The 23,587-nt window shown below is 41.2% G+C and overlaps 1 protein-coding gene across 1 annotated transcript in view; it reads left to right on the forward strand.

Moving 5' to 3' along the window:
* The window catches only part of LOC139383345 (sodium/potassium/calcium exchanger 1-like), a 64,750-nt gene extending 42,507 nt beyond the window's left edge, over positions 1 to 22,243 (forward strand). Inside the window, exons 9-11 of the mRNA XM_071127854.1 lie at positions 18,467 to 18,556; positions 19,871 to 20,037; positions 21,756 to 22,243. Coding sequence (XP_070983955.1) covers positions 18,467 to 18,556; positions 19,871 to 20,037; positions 21,756 to 22,005 — 507 coding nt within the window. The 3' untranslated portion in view covers positions 22,006 to 22,243. The remainder of the gene's footprint in view (positions 1 to 18,466; positions 18,557 to 19,870; positions 20,038 to 21,755) is intronic.
* Positions 22,244 to 23,587: the final 1,344 nt, after the last annotated feature.

Here is a 23,587-nt window from a genome sequence, read left to right on the forward strand (position 1 = left end):
ACTGGTGGAACGAGTGGAACCAGTGGAACTGGTGGAACCGATAGAACTGACGGAACTGATGGAACTTTTGGAACTGATAGAACTAGTGGAACTGATGGAACTGATAGAACTGAAAGAACTAGTGGAACTGATAGAACTTTTGGAACTGATAGAACTAGTGGTACTGAGAAATGATAGAACTAGTGGAACTGATAGAACTAGTGGAACTGATAGAACTAGTGGAACTGATGGAACTGATAGAACCGATAGAACTGAAAGAACTAGTGGAACTGATAGAACTGAAAGAACTAGTGGAACTGATGGAACTGAAAGAACTAGTGGAACTGATGGACCTGATAGAAGGGGTGGAACTGATGGAACTGAAAGAACTAGTGGAACTGATGGAACTGAAAGAACTAGTGGAACTGATGGAACTGAAAGAACTAGTGGAACTGATGGAACTGAAAGAACTAGTGGAACTGATGGAACTGAAAGAACTAGTGGAACTGATAGAACTAGTGGAACTGATAGAACTGATAGAACTAGTGGAACTGATGGAACTGAGAACTAGTGGAACTGATGTAACTAGTGGAACTGGTGGAACCGGTGGAACCAGTGGAACTGGTGGAACCGATAGAACTGACGGAACTTTTGGAATTGATAGAACTAGTGGAACTGATAGAACTAGTGGAACTGATGGAACTGATAGAACTGAAAGAACTAGTGGAACTGAAAGAACTGAAAGAACTAGTGGAACTGATAGAACTTTTGGAACTGATGGAACTAATGGAACTTTTGGAACTGATAGACCTAGTGGTACTGAGAAATTATATAACTAGTGGAACTGAAGGAACTAGTGGAACTTTTGGAACTGATAGAACTAGTGGAACTGATAGAACTAGTGGAACTGATAGAACTGGTGGAACTGATAGAACTGGTGGAATTGATGGAACTGATGGAACTGATGGAACTAGTGGAACTGATGGAACTGATAGAACTGAAAGAACTAGTGGAACTGATGGAACTGAAAGAACTAGTGGAACTGATGGAACTAGTGGAACTGATGGAACTAGTGGAACTGATGGAACTGGTGGAACTGGTGGAACTAGTGGACCTGATAGAACTAGTGGAACTAGTGGACCTGATAGAACTAGTGGAACTAGTGGACCTGGTAGAACTAGTGGAACTAGTGGACCTGATGGAACTAGTGGACCTGATGGAAGATGGAACTAGTGGACCTGATGGAACTAGTGGACCTGATGGAACTTGTGGAACTGATGGAACTAGTGGAACTGATGGAACTAGTGGAACTGATAGAACTAGTGGAACTGATAGAACTAGTGGAACTGATAGAAGGGGTGGAACTGATAGAAGGGGTGGAACTGATGGAACTGAAAGAACTAGTGGAACTTATGGAACTGAAAGAACTAGTGGAACTGGTAGAACTAGTGGAACTGGTAGAATTAGTGGAACTGATAGAACTAGTGGAACTGGTAGAACTAGTGGAACTGATAGAACTAGTGGAACTGATGGAACTGGTGGAACTAGTGGACCTGATAGAACTAGTGGAACTAGTGGAACTGATGGAACTAGTGGAACTAGTGGAACTGATGGAACTGATGGAACTAGTGGAACTGATGGAACTGAAGGAACTAGTGGAACTGATGGAACTAGTGGAACTGATAGAACTAGTGGAACTGATGGAACTGATAGAACCGATAGAACTGAAAGAACTAGTGGAACTGATAGAACTGAAAGAACTAGTGGAACTGATGGAACTGAAAGAACTAGTGGAACTGATGGACCTGATAGAAGGGGTGGAACTGATGGAACTGAAAGAACTAGTGGAACTGATGGAACTGAAAGAACTAGTGGAACTGATGGAACTGAAAGAACTAGTGGAACTGATGGAACTGAAAGAACTAGTGGAACTGATGGAACTGAAAGAACTAGTGGAACTGATAGAACTAGTGGAACTGATAGAACTGATAGAACTAGTGGAACTGATGGAACTGAGAACTAGTGGAACTGATGTAACTAGTGGAACTGGTGGAACCGGTGGAACCAGTGGAACTGGTGGAACCGATAGAACTGACGGAACTTTTGGAATTGATAGAACTAGTGGAACTGATAGAACTAGTGGAACTGATGGAACTGATAGAACTGAAAGAACTAGTGGAACTGAAAGAACTGAAAGAACTAGTGGAACTGATAGAACTTTTGGAACTGATGGAACTAATGGAACTTTTGGAACTGATAGACCTAGTGGTACTGAGAAATTATATAACTAGTGGAACTGAAGGAACTAGTGGAACTTTTGGAACTGATAGAACTAGTGGAACTGATAGAACTAGTGGAACTGATAGAACTGGTGGAACTGATAGAACTGGTGGAATTGATGGAACTGATGGAACTGATGGAACTAGTGGAACTGATGGAACTGATAGAACTGAAAGAACTAGTGGAACTGATGGAACTGAAAGAACTAGTGGAACTGATGGAACTAGTGGAACTGATGGAACTAGTGGAACTGATGGAACTGGTGGAACTGGTGGAACTAGTGGACCTGATAGAACTAGTGGAACTAGTGGACCTGATAGAACTAGTGGAACTAGTGGACCTGGTAGAACTAGTGGAACTAGTGGACCTGATGGAACTAGTGGACCTGATGGAAGATGGAACTAGTGGACCTGATGGAACTAGTGGACCTGATGGAACTTGTGGAACTGATGGAACTAGTGGAACTGATGGAACTAGTGGAACTGATAGAACTAGTGGAACTGATAGAACTAGTGGAACTGATAGAAGGGGTGGAACTGATAGAAGGGGTGGAACTGATGGAACTGAAAGAACTAGTGGAACTTATGGAACTGAAAGAACTAGTGGAACTGGTAGAACTAGTGGAACTGGTAGAATTAGTGGAACTGATAGAACTAGTGGAACTGGTAGAACTAGTGGAACTGATAGAACTAGTGGAACTGATGGAACTGGTGGAACTAGTGGACCTGATAGAACTAGTGGAACTAGTGGAACTGATGGAACTAGTGGAACTAGTGGAACTGATGGAACTGATGGAACTAGTGGAACTGATGGAACTGAAGGAACTAGTGGAACTGATGGAACTAGTGGACCTGATGGAACTAGTGGAACTGATGGAACTTTTGGAACTGATGAAACTGATAGAACTAGTGGAACTGATGGAACTTTTGGAACTGATAGAACTTTTAGAACTGATGGAACTTTTGGAACTGATGGAACTTTTGGAACTGATGGAACTTTTGGAACTGATGGAACTAGTGGAACTGATAGAACTAGTGGAACTGATAGAACTAGTGGAATTGATAGAACTGATAGAACTAGTGGACCTGATAGAACTGATGGAACTAGTGGACCTGATAGAACTAGTGGAAGAAGTGGAACTGATGGAACTGATGGAACTAGTGGACCTGATAGAACTAGTGGAACTAGTGGAACTGATGGAACTGATGGATCTGATGGAACTGATGGAACTGATGGAACAATTGGAACTGAAGGAACTAGTAGAACTAGTGGAACTGATGGAACTGATGGAACTGATAGAACTGGTGGAACGAGTGGACCTGATAGAACTGATGGAACTAGTGGAACTGATGGAACTAGTGGACCTGATAGAACTGATGGAACTAGTGGAACTGATGGAACTAGTGGACCTGATAGAACTGATGGAACTAGTGGAACTGATGGAACTTTTGGAACTGATGGAACTGATAGAACTAGTGGAACTGATAGAACTAGTGGAACTGATAGAACTAGTGGAACTGATGGAACTTTTGGAACTGATGGAACTTTTGGAACTGATAGAACTAGTGGAACTGATGGAACTTTTGGAACTGATAGAACTAGTGGAACTGATAGAACTGATGGAACTGAAGGAACTAGTGGAACTGAAGGAACTAGTGGAACTAAAAGAACTAGTGGAACTGAAAGAACTAGTGGAACTGAAAGAACTAGTGGAACTGAAATAACTAGTGGAACTGATGGAACTGAAGGAACTAGTGGACCTGAAGGAACTAGTGGAACTGGTAGAACTAGTGGAACTGGTAGAACTAGTGTAACTGGTAGAACTGGTAGAACTAGTGGACCTGGTAGAACTAATGGACCTGATGGAACTAGTGGACCTGATGGAACTAGTGGACCTGATGGAACTAGTGGACCTGATGGAACTAGTGGACCTGATGGAACTGATGGAACTAGTGGAACTGATGGAACTGAAAGAACTAGTGGAACTGATGGAACTGGTGGACCTGATAGAACTAGTGGAACAAGTGGAACTGATGGAACTGATGGAACTAGTGGAACTGATAGAACTGAAGGAACTAGTGGAACTGAAAGAACTAGTGGAACTGATGGAACTGAAAGAACTAGTGGAACTGATAGAACTGAAAGAACTAGTGGAACTGAGTACTGAAAGAACTAGTGGAACTGAGAACTGATAGAACTAGTGGAACTGAGAACTGATAGAACTAGTGGAACTGGTAGAAGGGGTGGAACTGATGGAACTGAAAGAACTAGTGGAACTGATAGAACTGATAGAACTAGTGGACCCGATGGAACTAGTGGACCTGATGGAACTGGTGGACCTGATAGAACTAGTGGACCTGATCGAACTGAAAAAACTAGTGGAACTGATGGAACTGAAAGAACTAGTGGAACTGAGAACTGATAGAACTGAAAGTAATAGTGGAACTGATAGAACTAGTGGAACTGAAATAACTAGTGGAACTGAACTGATAGAAGGGGGGAACTGATAGAACTGATAGAACTAGTGGAACTGATAGAACTAGTGGAACTGATGGAACTGAAAGAACTAGTGGAACTGAGAACTGATAGAACTAGTGGAACTGATAGAAGGGGTGGAACTGATGGAACTAGTGGAACTGAGAACTAGTGGAACTGATGGAACTAGTGGAACTTATGGAACTAGTGGAACTGATGGAACTAGAGGAACTGATAGAACTGAAAGAAATAGTGGAACTGATAAAACTAGTGGAACTGAAAGAACTAGTGGAACTGAGAACTGATAGAAGGGGGAACTGATAGAACTGATAGAACTAGTGTACCTGATAGAACTAGTGGAACTGAGAACTAGTGGAACTGAGAACTAGTGGAACTGATGGAACTGAAAGAACTAGTGGAACTGATAGAAGGGGGGAACTGATAGAACTAGTGGAACTGATAGAACTGATAGAACTAGTGGACCTGATGGAACTGATGGAACTAGTGGACCTGATGGAACTGATGGAACTAGTGGACCTGATGGAACTGATGGAACTAGTGGAACTGATGGAACTAGTGGAACTGATAGAACTAGTGGAACTGATAGAACTGACGGAACTTTTGGAACTGATAGAACTAGTGGAACTGATGGAACTGATAGAACTAGTGGAACTGATGGAACTAGTGGAACTGATGGAACTGAAATAACTAGTGGAACTGAAATAACTAGTGGAACTGAAATAACTAGTGGAACTGATGGAACTGATAGAACTAGTGGAACTGATGGAACGGATAGAACTAGTGGAACTGATAGAACTAGTGGAACTGATAGAACTAGTGGAACTGATAGAACTAGTGGAACTGATAGAACTGAATAACTAGTGGAACTGAATGAACTGATGGAACTAGTGGAACTGATGGAACTAGTGGAACTGATGGAACTGATGGAACTAGTGGAACTGATAGAACTAGTGGAACTGATAGAACTAGTGGAACTGATAGAACTAGTGGAACTGATAGAACTGATAGAACTAGTGGAACGGATAGAACTGATAGAACTAGTGGAACTGAGAACTTTTGGAACTGATAGAACTAGTGGAACTGATGGAACTGACAGAACTAGTGGAACTGATGGAACTGGTGGAACTAGTGTATCTAATAGAACTGATAGAACTAGTGGACCTGATAGAACAGATAGAACTAGTGGAACTGATGGAACTAATGGAACTGATGGAACTGATAGAACTAGTGGAACTGAGAACTGATAGAACTAGTGGAACTGATGGAACGGATAGAACTAGTGGAACTGATGGAACTAGTGGAACTGGTGGAACTGATAGAACTGAAATAACTAGTGGAACTGATGGAACTGATGGAACTAGTGGAACTGATGGAACTAGTGGAACTGATGGAACTAGTGGAACTGATGGAACTAGTGGAACTAGTGGAACTGATAGAACTAGTGGAACTGATAGAACTAGTGGAACTGATAGAACTAGTGGAACTGATAGAACTGATAGAACTAGTGGAACGGATAGAACTGATAGAACTAGTGGAACTGAGAACTTTTGGAACTGATAGAACTAGTGGAACTGATGGAACTGACAGAACTAGTGGAACTGATGGAACTGGTGGAACTAGTGTATCTGATAGAACTGATAGAACTAGTGGACCTGATAGAACAGATAGAACTAGTGGAACTGATGGAACTAATGGAACTGATGGAACTGATAGAACTAGTGGAACTGAGAACTGATAGAACTAGTGGAACTGATGGAACGGATAGAACTAGTGGAACTGATGGAACTAGTGGAACTAGTGGAACTGGTGGAACTGATAGAACTGAAATAACTAGTGGAACTGAAATAACTAGTGGAACTGAAATAACTAGTGGAACTGAAATAACTAGTGGAACTGGTGGAACTGATGGAACTGATGGAACTAGTGGAACTGATGGAACTGATGGAACCAGTGGAACTGATAGAACTAGTGGAACTGATAGAACTAGTGGAACTGATAGAACTAGTGGAACTGATAGAACTGATGGAACTAGTGGAACTGATGGAACTAGTGGAACTGATGGAACTGATGGAACTAGTGGAACTGATGGAACTAGTGGAATTGATGGAACTAGTGGAACTGAGAACTGATAGTAGGGGGGAACTGATAGAATGGGGGGAACTGATAAAACTGATAGAACTAGTGGAACTGATAGAACTAGTGGAACTGAAAGAACTAGTGGAACTGATGGAACTGAAAGAACTAGTGGAACTGATAGAACTAGTGGAACTGATGGAACTGAAAGAACTAGTGGAACTGATGGAACTAGTGGAACTGATGGAACTAGTGGAACTGATGGAACTGATAAAACTAGTGGAACTGAAAGAACTAGTGGAACTGAGAACTGATAGAAGGGGGGAACTGATAGAATGGGGGGAACTGATAGAACTGATAGAACTAGTGGAACTGATGGAACTAGTGGAACTGATGGAACTAGTGGAACTGATAGAACTGAAAGAAATAGTGGAACTGATATAACTAGTGGAACTGAAATAACTAGTGGAACTGAGAACTGATAGAAGGGGGAACTGATAGAATGGGGGGAACTGATAGAACTGATAGAACTAGTGTACCTGATAGAACTAGTGGAACTGAGAACTAGTGGAACTGAGAACTAGTGGAACTGAGAACTAGTGGAACTGATAGAACTGAAAGAACTAGGTCAACTGATAGAACTAGTGGAACTGATGGAACTGAAAGAACTAGTGGAACTGATAGAACTAGTGGAACTGATAGAACTGATAGAACTAGTGGACCTGATGGAACTGATGGAACTAGTGGAACTGATGGAACTAGTGGAACTGATAGAACTAGTGGAACTGATAGAACTGACAGAACTTTTGGAACTGATAGAACTAGTGGAACTGATGGAACTGATAGAACTAGTGGAACTGATGGAACTAGTGGAACTGATGGAACTAGAGGAATTGATAGAACTGATGGAACTGTTAGAACTAGTGGAACTGAGAACTGATAGAACTAGTGGAACTGATGGAACTGATGGAACTAGTGGAACTGAGAACTGATAGAACTAGTGGAACTGATGGAACTTGTGGAACTGAGAACTGATAGAACTAGTGGAACTGATGGAACTAGTGGAACTGATAGAACTGAAATAACTAGTGGAACTGAAATAACTAGTGGAACTGAAATAACTAGTGGAACTGAAATAACTAGTGGAACTGATGGAACTGATAGAACTAGTGGAACTGATGGAACGGATAGAACTAGTGGAACTGATGGAACTGATAGAACTAGTGGAACTGATAGAACTAGTGGAACTGATAGAACTAGTGGAACTGATAGAACTGAATAACTAGTGGAACTGAAATAACTAGTGGAACTGAAATAACTAGTGGAACTGATGGAACTGATGGAACTAGTGGAACTGATGGAACTAGTGGAACTGATAGAACTAGTGGAACTGATAGAACTGATAGAACTAGTGGAACTGATAACTTTTGGAACTGATAGAACTAGTGGAACTGATGGAACTGACAGAACTAGTGGAACTGATGGAACTAGTGGAACTGAGAACTGATAGAACTAGTGGAACTGATGGAACTAGTGGAACTGATAGAACTGAAATAACTAGTGGAACTGAAATAACTAATGGAACTGAAATAACTAGTGGAACTGAAATAACTAGTGGAACTGATGGAACTGATAGAACTAGTGGAACTGATGGAACGGATAGAACTAGTGGAACTGATGGAACTGATAGAACTAGTGGAACTGATAGAACTAGTGGAACTGATAGAACTAGTGGAACTGATAGAACTGAATAACTAGTGGAACTGAAATAACTAGTGGAACTGAAATAACTAGTGGAACTGATGGAACTGATGGAACTAGTGGAACTGATGGAACTAGTGGAACTGATGGAACTAGTGGAACTGAGAACTGATGGAACTAGTGGAACTGATAGAACTAGTGGAACTGATAGAACTAGTGGAACTGATGGAACTAGTGGAACTGATGGAACTAGTGGAACTGATAGAACTAGTGGAACTGATAGAACTAGTGGAACTGATAGAACTAGTGGAACTGATAGAACTGATAGAACTAGTGGAACTGATAACTTTTGGAACTGATAGAACTAGTGGAACTGATGGAACTGACAGAACTAGTGGAACTGATGGAACTGGTGGAACTAGTGTACCTGATAGAACAGATAGAACTAATGGAACTGATGGAACGGATAGAACTAGTGGAACTGATGGAACTAATGGAACTAATGGAACTAGTGGAACTGGTGGAACTGATAGAACTGAAATAACTAGTGGAACTGAAATAACTTGTGGAACTGAAATAACTAGTGGAACTGAAATAACTGGTGGAACTGATGGACATGATGGAACTAGTGGAACTGATAGAACTAGTGGAACTGATAGAACTGATGGAACTATTGGAACTGATGGAACTAGTGGAACTGATGGAACTGATGGAACTAGTGGAACTGATGGAACTAGTGGAACTGATGGAACCAGTGGAACTGATGGAACTGATGGAACCAGTGGAACTGATGGAACTAGTGGAACTGATGGAACTAGTGGAACTGATGGAACTAGTGGAACTGATGGAACTGATGGAACCAGTGGAACTGATGGAACTAGTGGAACTGATGGAACTAGTGGAACTGATGGAACTGATGGAACCAGTGGAACTGATGGAACTGATGGAACTGATGGAACTGAAAGAACTAGTGGAACTGATAGAACTAGTGGAACTGATAGAACTGATAGAACTAGTGGACCTGATGGAACTGATGGAACTAGTGGAACTGATGGAACTAGTGGAACTGATAGAACTAGTGGAACTGATAGAACTGACAGAACTTTTGGAACTGATAGAACTAGTGGAACTGATGGAACTGATAGAACTAGTGGAACTGATGGAACTAGTGGAACTGATGGAACTAGTGGAACTGATGGAACTGATAGAACTAGTGGAACTGATGGAACGGATAGAACTAGTGGAACTGATGGAACTGATAGAACTAGTGGAACTGATAGAACTAGTGGAACTGATAGAACTAGTGGAACTGATAGAACTGAATAACTAGTGGAACTGAAATAACTAGTGGAACTGAAATAACTAGTGGAACTGATGGAACTGATGGAACTAGTGGAACTGATGGAACTAGTGGAACTGATGGAACTAGTGGAACTGAGAACTGATGGAACTAGTGGAACTGATAGAACTAGTGGAACTGATAGAACTAGTGGAACTGATGGAACTAGTGGAACTGATGGAACTAGTGGAACTGATAGAACTAGTGGAACTGATAGAACTAGTGGAACTGATAGAACTAGTGGAACTGATAGAACTGATAGAACTAGTGGAACTGATAACTTTTGGAACTGATAGAACTAGTGGAACTGATGGAACTGACAGAACTAGTGGAACTGATGGAACTGGTGGAACTAGTGTACCTGATAGAACAGATAGAACTAATGGAACTGATGGAACGGATAGAACTAGTGGAACTGATGGAACTAATGGAACTAATGGAACTAGTGGAACTGGTGGAACTGATAGAACTGAAATAACTAGTGGAACTGAAATAACTTGTGGAACTGAAATAACTAGTGGAACTGAAATAACTGGTGGAACTGATGGACATGATGGAACTAGTGGAACTGATAGAACTAGTGGAACTGATAGAACTGATGGAACTATTGGAACTGATGGAACTAGTGGAACTGATGGAACTGATGGAACTAGTGGAACTGATGGAACTAGTGGAACTGATGGAACCAGTGGAACTGATGGAACTGATGGAACCAGTGGAACTGATGGAACTAGTGGAACTGATGGAACTAGTGGAACTGATGGAACTAGTGGAACTGATGGAACTGATGGAACCAGTGGAACTGATGGAACTAGTGGAACTGATGGAACTAGTGGAACTGATGGAACTGATGGAACCAGTGGAACTGATGGAACTGATGGAACTGATGGAACTGAAAGAACTAGTGGAACTGATAGAACTAGTGGAACTGATAGAACTGATAGAACTAGTGGACCTGATGGAACTGATGGAACTAGTGGAACTGATGGAACTAGTGGAACTGATAGAACTAGTGGAACTGATAGAACTGACAGAACTTTTGGAACTGATAGAACTAGTGGAACTGATGGAACTGATAGAACTAGTGGAACTGATGGAACTAGTGGAACTGATGGAACTAGTGGAACTGATGGAACTGATGGAACTGATAGAACTAGTGGAACTGAGAACTAATAGAACTAGTGGAACTGATGGAACTGATGGAACTGATGGAACTAGTGGAACTGAGAACTGATAGAACTAGTGGAACTGATGGAACTAGTGGAACTGAGAACTGATAGAACTAGTGGAACTGATGGAACTAATGGAACTAATGGAACTAGTGGAACTGGTGGAACTGATAGAACTGAAATAACTAGTGGAACTGAAATAACTAGTGGAACTGAAATAACTAGTGGAACTGAAATAACTGGTGGAACTGATGGACATGATGGAACTAGTGGAACTGATAGAACTAGTGGAACTGATAGAACTAGTGGAACTATTGGAACTGATGGAACTAGTGGAACTGATGGAACTGATGGAACTAGTGGAACTAGTGGAACTGATGGAACCAGTGGAACTGATGGAACTGATGGAACCAGTGGAACTGATGGAACTAGTGGAACTGATGGAACTAGTGGAACTGATGGAACTAGTGGAACTGATGGAACTGATGGAACCAGTGGAACTGATGGAACTAGTGGAACTGATGGAACTAGTGGAACTGATGGAACTGATGGAACCAGTGGAACTGATGGAACTGATGGAACTGATGGAACTGAAAGAACTAGTGGAACTGATAGAACTAGTGGAACTGATAGAACTGATAGAACTAGTGGACCTGATGGAACTGATGGAACTAGTGGAACTGATGGAACTAGTGGAACTGATAGAACTAGTGGAACTGATAGAACTGACAGAACTTTTGGAACTGATAGAACTAGTGGAACTGATGGAACTGATAGAACTAGTGGAACTGATGGAACTAGTGGAACTGATGGAACTAGTGGAACTGATGGAACTAGTGGAACTGATGGAACTAGTGGAACTGATGGAACTGATGGAACTGAGAACTGATAGAACTAGTGGAACTGATGGAACTGATGGAACTGATGGAACTAGTGGAACTGAGAACTGATAGAACTAGTGGAACTGATGGAACTGAGAACTGATAGAACTAGTGGAACTGATGGAACTGATGGAACTGATGGAACTAGTGGAACTGAGAACTGATAGAACTAGTGGAACTGATGGAACTAGTGGAACTGAGAACTGATAGAACTAGTGGAACTGATGGAACTAGTGGAACTGATAGAACTGACAGAACTTTTGGAACTGATAGAACTAGTGGAACTGATGGAACTGATAGAACTAGTGGAACTGATGGAACTAGTGGAACTGATGGAACTAGTGGAACTGATGGAACTGATGGAACTGATAGAACTAGTGGAACTGAGAACTGATAGAACTAGTGGAACTGATGGAACTGATGGAACTGATGGAACTAGTGGAACTGAGAACTGATAGAACTAGTGGAACTGATGGAACTAGTGGAACTGATAGAACTGAAATAACTAGTGGAACTGAAATAACTAGTGGAACTGAAATAACTAGTGGAACTGAAATAACTAGTGGAACTGATGGAACTGATAGAACTAGTGGAACTGATGGAACTGATGGAACTGATAGAACTAGTGGAACTGATAGAACTAGTGGAACTGATAGAACTAGTGGAACTGATAGAACTAGTGGAACTGATAGAACTAGTGGAACTGATAGAACTGAATAACTAGTGGAACTGAAATAACTAGTGGAACTGAAATAACTAGTGGAACTGATGGAACTGATGGAACTAGTGGAACTGATGGAACTAGTGGAACTGATGGAACTAGTGGAACTGATGGAACTGATATAACTAGTGGAACTGATAGAACTAGTGGAACTGATGGAACTGATATAACTAGTGGAACTGATAGAACTAGTGGAACTGATAGAACTAGTGGAACTGATGGAACTAGTGGAACTGATAGAACTAGTGGAACTGATAGAACTAGTGGAACTGATAGAACTAGTGGAACTGATAGAACTGATAGAACTAGTGGAACTGATAACTTTTGGAACTGATAGAACTAGTGGAACTGATGGAACTGACAGAACTAGTGGAACTGATGGAACTGGTGGAACTAGTGTACCTGATAGAACTGATAGAACTAGTGGACCTGATAGAACAGATAGAACTAGTGGAACTGATGGAACTAAAGGAACTGATGGAACGGATAGAACTAGTGGAACTGATGGAACTAATGGAACTAATGGAACTAGTGGAACTGGTGGAACTGATAGAACTGAAATAACTAGTGGAACTGATATAACTAGTGGAACTGAAATAACTAGTGGAACTGAAATAACTGGTGGAACTGATGGAACTGATGGAACTGATGGAACTGATGGAACTAGTGGAACTGATGGAACTAGTGGAACTAGTGGAACTGATGGAACCAGTGGAACTGATGGAACTGATGGAACCAGTGGAACTGATGGAACTGATGGAACTAGTGGAACTGATGGAACTAGTGGAACTAGTGGAACTGATGGAACTGATGGAACTAGTGGAACTGATGGAATTGATGGAACTAGTGGAACTGATAGAACTAGTGGAACTGATAGAACTGAATAACTAGTGGAACTGAAATAACTAGTGGAACTGAAATAACTAGTGGAACTGATGGAACTGATGGAACTAGTGGAACTGATGGAACTAGTGGAACTGATGGAACTAGTGGAACTGAGAACTGATGGAACTAGTGGAACTGATAGAACTAGTGGAACTGATAGAACTAGTGGAACTGATGGAACTAGTGGAACTGATAGAACTAGTGGAACTGATAGAACTAGTGGAACTGATAGAACTAGTGGAACTGATAGAACTGATAGAACTAGTGGAACTGATAACTTTTGGAACTGATAGAACTAGTGGAACTGATGGAACTGACAGAACTAGTGGAACTGATGGAACTGGTGGAACTAGTGTACCTGATAGAACAGATAGAACTAATGGAACTGATGGAACGGATAGAACTAGTGGAACTGATGGAACTAATGGAACTAATGGAACTAGTGGAACTGGTGGAACTGATAGAACTGAAATAACTAGTGGAACTGAAATAACTAGTGGAACTGAAATAACTAGTGGAACTGAAATAACTGGTGGAACTGATGGACATGATGGAACTAGTGGAACTGATAGAACTAGTGGAACTGATAGAACTGATGGAACTATTGGAACTGATGGAACTAGTGGAACTGATGGAACTGATGGAACTAGTGGAACTGATGGAACTAGTGGAACTGATGGAACCAGTGGAACTGATGGAACTGATGGAACCAGTGGAACTGATGGAACTAGTGGAACTGATGGAACTAGTGGAACTGATGGAACTAGTGGAACTGATGGAACTGATGGAACCAGTGGAACTGATGGAACTAGTGGAACTGATGGAACTAGTGGAACTGATGGAACTGATGGAACCAGTGGAACTGATGGAACTGATGGAACTGATGGAACTGAAAGAACTAGTGGAACTGATAGAACTAGTGGAACTGATAGAACTGATAGAACTAGTGGACCTGATGGAACTGATGGAACTAGTGGAACTGATGGAACTAGTGGAACTGATGGAACTAGTGGAACTGATAGAACTGACAGAACTTTTGGAACTGATAGAACTAGTGGAACTGATGGAACTGATAGAACTAGTGGAACTGATGGAACTAGTGGAACTGATGGAACTAGTGGAACTGATGGAACTGATGGAACTGATAGAACTAGTGGAACTGAGAACTGATAGAACTAGTGGAACTGATGGAACTGATGGAACTGATGGAACTAGTGGAACTGAGAACTGATAGAACTAGTGGAACTGATGGAACTAGTGGAACTGAGAACTGATAGAACTAGTGGAACTGATGGAACTAGTGGAACTGATAGAACTGACAGAACTTTTGGAACTGATAGAACTAGTGGAACTGATGGAACTGATAGAACTAGTGGAACTGATGGAACTAGTGGAACTGATGGAACTAGTGGAACTGATGGAACTGATGGAACTGATAGAACTAGTGGAACTGAGAACTGATAGAACTAGTGGAACTGATGGAACTGATGGAACTGATGGAACTAGTGGAACTGAGAACTGATAGAACTAGTGGAACTGATGGAACTAGTGGAACTGAGAACTGATAGAACTAGTGGAACTGATGGAACTAGTGGAACTGATAGAACTAGTGGAACTGATAGAACTGAATAACTAGTGGAACTGAAATAACTAGTGGAACTGAAATAACTAGTGGAACTGATGGAACTGATGGAACTAGTGGAACTGATGGAACAAGTGGAACTGATGGAACTAGTGGAACTGAGAACTGATGGAACTAGTGGAACTGATAGAACTAGTGGAACTGATAGAACTAGTGGAACTGATGGAACTAGTGGAACTGATAGAACTAGTGGAACTGATAGAACTAGTGGAACTGATAGAACTAGTGGAACTGATAGAACTAGTGGAACTGATAGAACTGATAGAACTAGTGGAACTGATAACTTTTGGAACTGATAGAACTAGTGGAACTGATGGAACTGACAGAACTAGTGGAACTGATGGAACTGGTGGAACTAGTGTACCTGATAGAACAGATAGAACTAATGGAACTGATGGAACGGATAGAACTAGTGGAACTGATGGAACTAATGGAACTAATGGAACTAGTGGAACTGGTGGAACTGATAGAACTGAAATAACTAGTGGAACTGAAATAACTAGTGGAACTGAAATAACTAGTGGAACTGAAATAACTGGTGGAACTGATGGACATGATGGAACTAGTGGAACTGATAGAACTAGTGGAACTGATAGAACTGATGGAACTATTGGAACTGATGGAACTAGTGGAACTGATGGAACTGATGGAACTAGTGGAACTGATGGAACTAGTGGAACTGATGGAACCAGTGGAACTGATGGAACTGATGGAACCAGTGGAACTGATGGAACTAGTGGAACTGATGGAACTAGTGGAACTGATGGAACTGATGGAACCAGTGGAACTGATGGAACTAGTGGAACTGATGGAACTAGTGGAACTGATGGAACTGATGGAACCAGTGGAACTGATGGAACTGATGGAACTGATGGAACTGAAAGAACTAGTGGAACTGATAGAACTAGTGGAACTGATAGAACTGATAGAACTAGTGGACCTGATGGAACTGATGGAACTAGTGGAACTGATGGAACTAGTGGAACTGATAGAACTAGTGGAACTGATAGAACTGACAGAACTTTTGGAACTGATAGAACTAGTGGAACTGATGGAACTGATAGAACTAGTGGAACTGATGGAACTAGTGGAACTGATGGAACTAGTGGAACTGATGGAACTGATGGAACTGATAGAACTAGTGGAACTGAGAACTGATAGAACTAGTGGAACTGATGGAACTGATGGAACTGATGGAACTAGTGGAACTGAGAACTGATAGAACTAGTGGAACTGATGGAACTAGTGGAACTGAGAACTGATAGAACTAGTGGAACTGATGGAACTAGTGGAACTGATAGAACTGACAGAACTTTTGGAACTGATAGAACTAGTGGAACTGATGGAACTGATAGAACTAGTGGAACTGATGGAACTAGTGGAACTGATGGAACTAGTGGAACCGATGGAACTGATGGAACTGATAGAACTAGTGGAACTGAGAACTGATAGAACTAGTGGAACTGATGGAACTAGTGGAACTGAGAACTGATAGAACTAGTGGAACTGATGGAACTAGTGGAACTGATAGAACTGAAATAACTAGTGGAACTGAAATAACTAGTGGAACTGAAATAACTAGTGGAACTGAAATAACTAGTGGAACTGATGGAACTGATAGAACTAGTGGAACTGATGGAACTGATAGAACTAGTGGAACTGATAGAACTAGTGGAACTGATAGAACTAGTGGAACTGATAGAACTAGTGGAACTGATAGAACTAGTGGAACTGATAGAACTGAATAACTAGTGGAACTGAAATAACTAGTGGAACTGAAATAACTAGTGGAACTGATGGAACTGATGGAACTAGTGGAACTGATGGAACTAGTGGAACTGATGGAACTAGTGGAACTGATGGAACTGATATAACTAGTGGAACTGATATAACTAGTGGAACTGATAGAACTAGTGGAACTGATAGAACTAGTGGAACTGATAGAACTAGTGGAACTGATGGAACTAGTGGAACTGATAGAACTAGTGGAACTGATAGAACTAGTGGAACTGATAGAACTAGTGGAACTGATAGAACTGATAGAACTAGTGGAACTGATAACTTTTGGAACTGATAGAACTAGTGGAACTGATGGAACTGACAGAACTAGTGGAACTGATGGAACTGGTGGAACTAGTGTACCTGATAGAACTGATAGAACTAGTGGACCTGATAGAACAGATAGAACTAGTGGAACTGATGGAACTAAAGGAACTGATGGAACGGATAGAACTAGTGGAACTGATGGAACTAATGGAACTAATGGAACTAGTGGAACTGGTGGAACTGATAGAACTGAAATAACTAGTGGAACTGAAATAACTAGTGGAACTGAAATAACTAGTGGAACTGAAATAACTAGTGGAACTGAAATAACTGGTGGAACTGATGGAACTGATGGAACTGATGGAACTGATGGAACTAGTGGAACTGATGGAACTAGTGGAACTAGTGGAACTGATGGAACCAGTGGAACTGATGGAACTGATGGAACCAGTGGAACTGATGGAACTGATGGAACTAGTGGAACTGATGGAACTAGTGGAACTAGTGGAACTGATGGAACTAGTGGAACTGATGGAACTGATGGAACTAGTGGAACTGATGGAACTAGTGGAACTAGTGGAACTGATGGAACCAGTGGAACTGATGGAACTAGTGGAACTGATGGAACTAGTGGAACTGATGGAACTGATGGAACTGATAGAACTGATAGAACTCATAGAACTAGTGGAACTAGTGGAACTAGTGGAACTGGTGGAACTGATGGAACTAGTGGAACTGATGGAACTGATAGAACTGATAGAACTGATAGAACTGATAGAACTCATAGAACTAGTGGAACTGATGGAACTAGTGGAACTAGTGGAACTGATGGAACTGATGGAACTAGTGGAACTGATGGAACTAGTGGAACTGATGGAACCAGTGGAACTGATGGAACTGATGGAACCAGTGGAACTGATGGAACTAGTGGAACTGATGGAACTAGTGGAACTGATGGAACTAGTGGAACTGATGGAACTGATGGAACCAGTGGAACTGATGGAACTAGTGGAACTGATGGAACTGATGGAACTGATGGAACTGATAGAACTCATAGAACTAGTGGAACTGGTGGAACTGATAGAACTGGTGGAACTGATAGAACTGGTGGAAGTGACTTACTCAAATTCCTATAATCCTTGCCTGTATTTGATGTTGTCATTTACTGTCCCTGAGTCTTTCAAACTGTATGGTGGAAGTATACCTCAGTTAGGCAGTGACAGAAGACATTGTTTTTCTCTATCTGTTCTGCAGATATATAAGAGGTTTTTTGTGATCACCTTCCTGGGGTCTATCCTATGGATCGCCGTCTTCTCCTACCTCATGGTGTGGTGGGCACATCAGGTAAGTTATACTAACTGCATCCCCAGGCTTTTGTATGAGTCTAATGAACAAGAATAGTAGAATAATTAAAGAAGGCTGGTAGAAGAGGTAGTCTTCCTTTTGGCACTACCGTCAAATAGAGTCAAATAGAACAAACTATTAGAACCAACACCCAGTGTTACTCTCACTACCGCTACTGAGTCAAATAGAACAAACTATTAGAACCAATACCCAGTGTTACTCTCACTACCGCTACTGAGTCAAATAGAACAAACTATTACAACCAACACCCAGTGTTACTCACTACCACTACTGAGTCAAAAAGAACAAACTATTAGAACCAACATCCAGTGTTACTCACTACCACTACTGAGTCAAATAGAACAAACTATTAGAACGAACACCCAGTGTTACTCTCACTACCGCTACTGAGTCAAACACTATTAGAACCAAGACCCAGTGTTACTCTCACTACCACTACTGAGTCAAAAAGAACAAACTATTAGAACCAACATCCAGTGTTACTCTCACTACCACTACTGAGTCAAATAGAACACTATTAGAACCAACACCCAGTGTTACTCTCACTACCGCTACTGAGTCAAATAGAACAAACTATTACAACCAACACCCAGTGTTACTCTCACTACCACTATTGAGTCAAATAACACTATTACAACCAACACCCAGTGTTACTCTCACTACCACTACTGAGTCAAAAAGAACAAACTATTAGAACCAACATCCAGTGTTACTCACTACCACTACTGAGTCAAATAGAACAAACTATTAGAACGAACACCCAGTGTTACTCTCACTACCGCTACTGAGTCAAACACTATTAGAACCAAGACCCAGTGTTACTCTCACTACCACTACTGAGTCAAATAGAACACTATTAGAACCAACACCCAGTGTTACTCTCACTACCGCTACTGAGTCAAATAGAACAAACTATTACAACCAACACCCAGTGTTACTCTCACTACCACTATTGAGTCAAATAACACTATTAGAACCAACACCCAGTGTTACTCTCACTACCACTACTGAGTCAAAAAGAACAAACTATTAGAACCAACATCCAGTGTTACTCACTACCACTACTGAGTCAAATAGAACAAACTATTAGAACGAACACCCAGTGTTACTCTCACTACCGCTACTGAGTCAAACACTATTAGAACCAAGACCCAGTGTTACTCTCACTACCACTACTGAGTCAAATAGAACACTATTAGAACCAACACCCAGTGTTCCTCTCACTACCACTACTGAGTCAAATATAACAAACTGTTCCTATTAGAACCTAACACAACACCCTGTTTCTGTCAGGTGGGAGAGACCATAGGCATCTCAGAGGAGATCATGGGCCTAACCATCCTGGCTGCAGGAACGTCCATCCCTGACCTCATCACTAGTGTTATTGTGGCCCGTAAAGGACTGGGGGATATGGCTGTGTCCAGTTCTGTGGGCTCCAACATCTTCGACATCACCATGGGGTGAGTGCCATCACCTTCACACTGAATGATGTTAAACTACACTAAAGCTACCCTTAAGAAAAATTAAGTTTACTTAACTCAAATTCATTTTAAAAGCTAGTTCCCTACATCCCAAACTACTTAGTTATAAATTACCATATCTCAATCTGGAATGTCAGACTACAAAGATTACTCCAGATTACTCTGGAGCTGGGGATTTTCCCTGCAATCTGGAGCCATAATCATGCTTCATACTATTTTTAAAAAATGTATATTTTTATGCGTATCTAAGCATACCTCATGAGCTGTCTGTATCTTCCTGACTGGTGGTTATTTTTTTTATATAAAGAAACTAAACTCTGCTAATATCTGGGTAAAAGATTGAAAGGAATGTGAGTCTTATTCAGTTCATGTAGTTATTGCCCGCTTTCTAAAGTCTATGAACCTTTCCAGCAGGAATGCCAGTTAAGATGGTTAGACAAGATAGCTACTCTAACTTGATTGATAACATGAAATGTCTTCTTGGTAGCTACTTATGAGGTTGGGAACCTATCGAGCTAAAGCCAACTTCATAAAATTGCTATGTGGTTAGTGTTATTACAGAGAAATATTAAAAAATGTAACAAAAAAACAGGTCAAATTACATTTTAGTCAACGCTCTTATCCAGTGATATTATGCTCAAGTGCCTTGATCAAGGGCACATCCACATAGTGTTCACATTTTCAGCTAGGGTATTCCAGACAAACCTTTCAGTTCCTGGCCCAACGCGCTAACCGCTAGGCTACCGGCTGTCCTATTTGAGGGAGCATGTGCCCCCTAAGGGCATGACACCCCTGCTCTGGATTCAGATGTTAACCAAATGTGTAATTTGGCCTATTAAACACAAAAACGATGTTTTAAGTGAGAAGTAGGAAGGTCTGTTGCAGAAAAATAAAATTAATTATTGCTTAGTTCACCCATATTTTATTTATGGGTAGTATGCATTTTCAGTAGTTAGCTACACCGCTACATGGTAAAACAGTATGTAGTTCCAGTAGTTAGCTACACCGCTACGTGGTAAAACAGTAGTGTGTAGTTCCAGTACTTAGCTACACCGCTACATGGTAAAACAGTAGAGTGTAGTTCCAGTAGGTAGCTACACCGCTACATGGTAAAACAGTAGTGTGTAGTTCCAGTAGTTAGCTACACCGCTACGTGGTAAAACAGTAGTGTGTAGTTCCAGTACTTAGCTACACCGCTACATGGTAAAACAGTAGTGTGTAGTTCCAGTACTTAGCTACACCGCTACATGGTAAAACAGTAGAGTGTAGTTCCAGTAGTTAGCTACACCGCTACATGGTAAAACAGTAGAGTGTAGTTCCAGTAGGTAGCTACACCGCTACGTGGTAAAACAGTAGTGTGTAGTTCCAGTAGTTAGCTACACCGCTACATGGTAAAACAGTAGTGTGTAGTTCCAGTAGTTAGATACACCACTACATGGTAAAACAGCTGTTAACTACTGAAAACACTACCAACATTTGAATTCAGTTCAACTACCACCAAGCTACTCCAAAATGTATTCACATTCCTAGATGTAGTTCACTAGTCCCCAGAACTATGGGCTAACATCCTGTAACTGGTTGAGGCTCTGAGAAAGAGGCTTAAATGACTATGGAGAAAAGGGTTTATGAGTCCAATTGATTAAAATTTGTCGACCTAGCTGTACAAGGTAATAATATCTTTCTTCCCCCCTCCCCAGCCTGCCAGTCCCGTGGTTATTGTGGTCGTCGTTCCATGGTTTTGCTCCGGTGCCCGTCAGCTCCAACGGCCTGTTCTGTGCCATTGTGTTGCTCTTCCTCATGCTCCTCTTCGTCATCATCAGTATTGCTGTGTGTAAGTGGAGGATGAACAAGATGCTGGGATCTACCATGTTCCTTCTCTATTTTGTCTTCCTGGTGCTGAGTGTTCTGCTAGAGGACAGAGTTATCATCTGTCCTGTGTCCATCTGACACTATTGTCTTCCTGGTGCTGAGTGTTCTGCTAGAGGACAGAGTTATCATTGATTGAATTTGACAATTTGTCAAATACATATGGGCGCTTCAGCCGGTGACACCTCCACAAAATAGTTTGCTTCATAACATGAGATAATGTTTATTAGGAAATTGTACTAATTAAGTGCACACACACAAACGCACACACCCAAACGTACACGCACACACACAAATGCATACACACACACACACACACACACACAGAAACATACACACACATGCTGGAGGATCAAGTCATTATGCTCTGTTTCCATCTGAGTCTGATTGTGTGAGGCCTCTCTTTTGAGGCTGATTGTGTGAGGCCTCTCTTTTGGGGCTGATTGTGTGAGGCCTCTCTTTTGGGGCTGATTGTGTGAGGCCTCTCTTTTGTCCAGCATGGTGTCTGACCAGATGAGTCTATAGGCATGGTTCCAAATTAAATAGATACTTCAGTTTAAAGAAAGTCGCTAACTAGCATTTGCAAGTAGATACCATAGACGTCCAGTCATTGCGCTAACACTAGTTAGCATTGGCTCACGGAACTACCTCTAATTTTCTTCATATTGGATGCAGAGACATACAGATGGTATCCATGAGTTCATTTGACTCTGGGGAAGTACATAAAGTGCTTCTTTGCCAACATCCAGAAGTATCCCTTCAACATTTTTCATTGGTAGCACTGGTGCTCCCAACTTTAAAAAGTTAGGAGCACCACATGAAACTTAGGAGCACCAGAAAACAGGATGTGTTTAATTCAGAGATACAGCCTATATTAGGCTTTTATGAATTCTACTTTTGAAGCATGTGTTGTGTCCTAGAAACTAATATGTAACACGGTAAAGAAATGTGTTTATTATAAAAGCTAAAATGTTGATACTAATACCTGTCATTGACATTACAAAAGTTATTTTTTAGTATTGGTAATATTAGGTTTCTGCATTGTGTAAAGCACAATTTTCCTATTGAGATACATTGAATTGGAAATTGTACGCTGTCCCTTTAAACACTTCAGGTTTGTGATGACAACATGCAAGAGATCTGTCATTCATTCATTGCTGTGATCATTGACCTCCTGAAGAAGATATCCCTCTTCCTTTCTTTCTGTGTCCTCAGATGTTCGTATATACTGGTGAAGTTACCAGGTTGTTAGCTAGCCAATGAGGTTACATGACTGAACGAAGTATAAACAAATGGTTAACGACGCACAAGTAGTTTTAGAATGGCCCAAGACATAATTTCAGAATGTAAAATGTGGTCCCTGCGATCAGCTATAGACAAGTTGGTTGTTTCGCAACAAAACCGACACATGCCCAAATATGGGGCAAAACAGACTGGGCTGACTTAGATTGTTGACAACATGTTAACAATATTTAGTCTCCAATGTTTATTGAAAAGATAAATGAAGCTAGCTAGCTAGCAAATTTTAGCCATATTAGAATAGACACCTCTATTAGAAAACACCTCAAAACAAGACATGGTATCAATAACAAGGTCAAACTAGCTGAAACGAATCACTTACTATTCGCCACATGGCAGCTTCTCGTCATTGTAGCTAGCTGTC

This window comes from Oncorhynchus clarkii, chromosome 2, assembly GCF_045791955.1.
Source record: "Oncorhynchus clarkii lewisi isolate Uvic-CL-2024 chromosome 2, UVic_Ocla_1.0, whole genome shotgun sequence".
Lineage (NCBI taxonomy): Eukaryota > Metazoa > Chordata > Actinopteri > Salmoniformes > Salmonidae > Oncorhynchus > Oncorhynchus clarkii.